This window comes from Gavialis gangeticus, unplaced genomic scaffold, assembly GCF_001723915.1.
Source record: "Gavialis gangeticus isolate Ggan-Ray unplaced genomic scaffold, GavGan_comp1, whole genome shotgun sequence".
NCBI lineage: Eukaryota > Metazoa > Chordata > Crocodylia > Gavialidae > Gavialis > Gavialis gangeticus.
Window position 1 is genome coordinate 6,008,506 of NW_017729013.1, and position 1,126 is coordinate 6,009,631.

The window sequence follows — 1,126 nt, forward strand, 5'->3', positions numbered from 1 at the left end:
GAAGTATGCTTGGAAGTCAGCCTTGGAAGATTTCAGCAACTGGCACTCACCTGATGATTATCTGTGTTTGATGTTATCACCATGTGGTGTTATGGGAATATAATCTGAAGGCCCCATTACTCTCCAATAGCTCATTTATCTGAAACCTCAATAGCAGACAGAAAGCCGGGTAGATTTGCACCATACAGACTTATAAGAGTTGCTTCTGTCTAGGCAGTACAAGTCTGGTAGGACTTTGTCCATGAAACCTGTGCTGCTGCAGCTTCGTGGTACATGAGCTGGTGCAGGTAAGTCTACACTCTGTATTCTACCTGCAATTGTGGGGCAGATATCACCTACGAATTAGAGGCCCAGTTTGGTGGCAGATTTGGATCAGGATTTAAACTGCATCCACAACAGGGCTTGGAATGAGTCAGGCCTATTTTTAAATTAGAACAAAAGGGGAACCAGGCATTTGCCTTCCCTACCCCCAGATGCTAGCAGCTTTGCCTCTTCCTTTTCACATATGTAGGGAGAAAAAGTCACTCCTCAATCTCATTTGTAGTGTCCCAGTAATTACGAAAGCAGGGAAATTAATTACGAGGGCTTCAGGCAACCTACATACCCTGCAGCATGTACTATAGCACTCAAGTACAGAACAAATGCTTGTGGGACACTACTGCCATCTGGATCCAGAATCACACTGCCTACTGGTTTAACAACTATTTTGGGCTATAAGCAATATTTGCAACTATGATTACCTACTTCTTGCCAAGTGATTTGACATCTTTGCACCAGGTTGTGTGGGCACTGCTGTGTGGTTCATGCTTCTCGGCTGCTACCTGGGTTGTGTTGGTGATGCTTTGCCCTCCAAAACCTTTAGCTGTTCTCTGGGTTGTGTTAGGGATTAGCAGAATGAGAAAAACCAGTGCCAACCCTCCCATGCAAGGCGTTATCTGTAGAGACAAGACTGAAGGTCATGAATGCTGTTCCCCTTACAGTGAAGAGCAGGTAATAGCCAGAAGTCTTACTGTTAAACATGTATACACGAGGACCTGCAGAGAGGCCTAGAAGAGACCTTATTTGTTTTCTCTAGGCTAATGGGGGCCAACCTTTTCGGCAGGTGTACCGCAAACTAAGCCTCACA

The 1,126-nt window shown here is 45.2% G+C and overlaps 1 protein-coding gene across 4 annotated transcripts in view; it reads right to left on the reverse strand.

Moving 5' to 3' along the window:
• LOC109293473 (protein spinster homolog 3-like) overlaps positions 1-1,126 on the reverse strand; it is a 90,584-nt gene that overhangs the window by 41,710 nt on the left and 47,748 nt on the right. For all 4 annotated transcript variants that reach the window (XM_019511422.1, XM_019511421.1, XM_019511420.1 and 1 more), the window contains one exon: positions 745-935. In XM_019511422.1, the coding sequence (XP_019366967.1) occupies positions 745-935 (191 nt within the window). The remainder of the gene's footprint in view (positions 1-744; positions 936-1,126) is intronic.